Source organism: Cebus imitator, unplaced genomic scaffold (assembly GCF_001604975.1).
Source record: "Cebus imitator isolate Cc_AM_T3 unplaced genomic scaffold, Cebus_imitator-1.0 Scaffold408, whole genome shotgun sequence".
Taxonomy (NCBI): Eukaryota; Metazoa; Chordata; class Mammalia; order Primates; family Cebidae; genus Cebus; species Cebus imitator.
Genome location: NW_016107723.1, coordinates 1,209,674 through 1,212,900, shown reverse-complemented (window position 1 = coordinate 1,212,900; position 3,227 = coordinate 1,209,674). Strand labels below are relative to the sequence as shown.

The following is a 3,227-nucleotide window of genomic DNA, read 5'->3' as shown; positions in this document are numbered from 1 at the left end:
CCAGTATGATTAGTTTAATATTTAACATGTTTGTGAGGTGTTTAAAAAATATTTCCCAAAAATTGGCTAGAAGAGAGTTGTGGTTGGCACTCAGAAAGGGAATACAGATTAATCTGGATTAGGGAGTCATTGCCATGTACAAGGCAATGGAATTCATGTAAGTATAATTATATAACAGAGAGAACTCTTGTAAGAAGAGAAGGGAGTTTAGGCATCATCTTTGGAGAGCATTTAAAGAATGGCAGTGAGAAAGATATAGCAAGGGAAAATAAAATTTAATATACTACAAATAGAAAGAAAGAACCAAAATTATATCATAAAAATCAATGGAAAGAATTTTTAAAGATGTAATAGTCTCAGGTGTGTCAGATCCTTCTGAGACATATGTAAAATAGGAAGTAAAAATACATCAGATTTAACAATAGGTGAGATATCGGTACCCTTTATGAGAGCAGTTGAAAAGAATGAGGACAATAAAAGCCAGATTTCAGTGGGTTGAGAAATGTGTAAGTAGTGAAAAAAATTAGACAAGTAGTCTAGATAATGCCTTATGAGAGCTTATTTCTGGGAAAAAATAAGTTATAGATGTAGCAAAACAGGGAAGAACAATCAAGCAGAACTTCTGTGTTTGTGAAGCAGAGAGAAAAGAGGATTTTTAAAGAACCGTAGGAAAGAATCTGTAGATAGTAGTTAGTGTACAAGAATATAGTTACTAATTAATAATTCAAGTTTTCTTCAGAGAAAGCAGGACAGGGAATTCTGGAGCTCAGAAGGAGGGTTTACTACAGATGCAATTGGTTTGTAGATTTAGACATAGGAGAGTCACTATTTCTAGTCAAAGAGCTTCTCTTTGTTTACTTTTTAAAAATTTATTTAAAAATAAAGAAATTTAAAAAACACACAACTCTATATAGTTATTATGTACAACATAAGGGTTGAAAGCATATAAACATTGTGGACTGGTTAGCTAATTAACAAATACATTACCATAATATAATATAATATAATATAATATAATGGAATATAAATGGAATGTATGTGCATTTCATTTCCTTGTGATAAGATTACAGTAATCACTCAGCATTTTTGAAAAATACAATATATTGTCATTCGCAAAAGCCATCATGCTGTGCAATAAATCACTTGACCATATTCCTCCTGTTATTATGTATTTTATGACCAACATCTCACCAAACCCCCTTTTCCAATTCAACCCCAGCCAGGTAAAATCTAACACGATTCTACTCTCTACTTCTAAGATCAATTTTTTAAGATCTATATAAGAGTGAGATTATATAGCATTTTTGCCCTTTCACTTGACATAATAGTCTCCTGGGTCATTCATGTTGTCAGGAATTATGAGACTTTCTTGTTTTTAAGGGTAAATATTGTATGTACACCACATTTTCTTTATCCATTCATCCTTAGAGGGTCACTTGGTTGCTTCCGTATCTTCACTATTGTGAATAATGCTACAATGACTGTGGGATTATAGATATTTCTTCTACATACTGATTTCACTTCCTTTGGATATATACCCAGTAGTGAAATTTCTGGATAACATAGGAGTTCTATTTTTAATGTTTTGAAAAAACTACATACTGTTTTTCATAATAGCTGTGCATAACAGCATTACATTCCCATTAACAGTATGTCAGGCTCCTTTTCTTTACAATTTTTCTAACTCTGGTGGGTTTTTTTTGTTGTTGTTGTTGTTATTTAGTCTTTATTTCATAATCATAAACTTAACCCAACTCTGCAATCCAGCTAGGCATGGAAGGGAACAAGGAAAACATGGAACCCAAAGGGAACTGCAGAGAGAGCACAGATTTCAGGATAATGCGAGCAAATGGGGTGGAGGGGTGTTCTCCTGAGCTATAGAAGGAATGGTCTGGTGGTTAAGATAAAACACAAGTCAAACTTATTAAAGTTGTCCACAGTCAGCAATGGTGATCTTCTTGCTGGTCTTGCCATTCCTGGACCCAAGGCGCTCCATGGCCTCCACAATATTCATGCCTTCTTTCACCTTGCCAAAGACCATATGCTTGCCATCCAACCACTCAGTCTTGACAGTGCAGATGAAAAACTGGGAACCGTTTGTGTTGGGTCCAGCATTTGCCATGGATAAGATGCCGAGACCTGTATGGTTTAGGATGAAGTTCTCATCATCAAATTTCTCCCCATAGATGGACTTGCCACCAGTGCCATTATGGCATATGAAGTCACCACCCTGGCACATAAAACCTGGAATAATTCTGTGAAAGCAGGAACCCTTATAACCAAATCCTTTCTCTCCAGTGCTCAGAGCACGAAAGTTTTCTGCTGTCTTTGGAAACTTGTCTGCAAACAGCTCGAAAGAGATGCTGCCCAAGGGCTCGCTGTCGATGGCAATGTGGAAGAACATAGTGGGGTTGACCATGGCTGATGTTAGAAGGCTCCAGGCGGTGGCGGCGTCTGCAAAGCACTCTGGTGTTTTTGATTAAAAACTATTCGAACAGAAGTGAGGTGATATCTCCCTGTGGATTTGATTTACATTTCCTTGATAGTGATTTTCATATACCTGATAAATATTTTTAAAGTTTGCTTTTTAAAACATGTATTTAGGTCTGTTGTCCATTTTAAAAGTCAGGTTATTTGTTTTCTTGCTATTGAGTTGTTTAAGTTTCTTATATAGTCTGGATATTAACCCTTTATCACATGAATAGTTTGCAGATATTTTATTCTATTCTTTGGATTCTCTCTTCATTTTTTTGGTTTTCTCCTTTGCTATAGAGAAGCTTTTTTAATTTGATGGAATCCAATTTGTCTACTTTTGCTTTTGTTGTCTGTGATTTTTGTCCTATCCAAAAAGTTGTTGCTCAACCCAAGTTGTAGAACTTCTCCCTATGATTTCCTCTAGAAGTTTCAAAATTTTGTATCTTAAGCTTAGGTCTTTAATCCATTTTGAGTTGATTTGATATATTATAAGATATAGGAGCCTAATTTCATTCTTACATGTGAATATCCAGTTTTATCAACATAATTTATTGAAGATTCTGTCCTTTCCACAATGTGTGTTCCTGGGACCTTTATCAAAAAACCAGTTGGCTATAAATTGTGGATTAATTTCTAGGATTTTTATTCCTTTCTATTGGTCTGCATATCTATTTTTATGCTACCTTGATGATTGGGTTACTATAGCTTTGTAATATATTTTAAAGTCAAGTAGTATGACTCCTCTAGGTTTG

The 3,227-nt window shown here is 34.8% G+C and overlaps 1 protein-coding gene across 1 annotated transcript; it reads right to left on the bottom strand.

Annotated features, from left to right (window-relative positions):
* Positions 1-1,709: 1,709 nt before the first annotated feature.
* On the bottom strand, positions 1,710-2,455 carry LOC108289647 (peptidyl-prolyl cis-trans isomerase A-like). Its single transcript, XM_017509161.2, has one exon. The coding sequence runs from the start codon at positions 2,417-2,419 to the stop codon at positions 1,925-1,927; it is 495 nt and encodes a 164-aa protein (XP_017364650.1). The 5' UTR covers positions 2,420-2,455; the 3' UTR covers positions 1,710-1,924.
* Between the last annotated feature and the right edge of the window lie 772 nt (positions 2,456-3,227).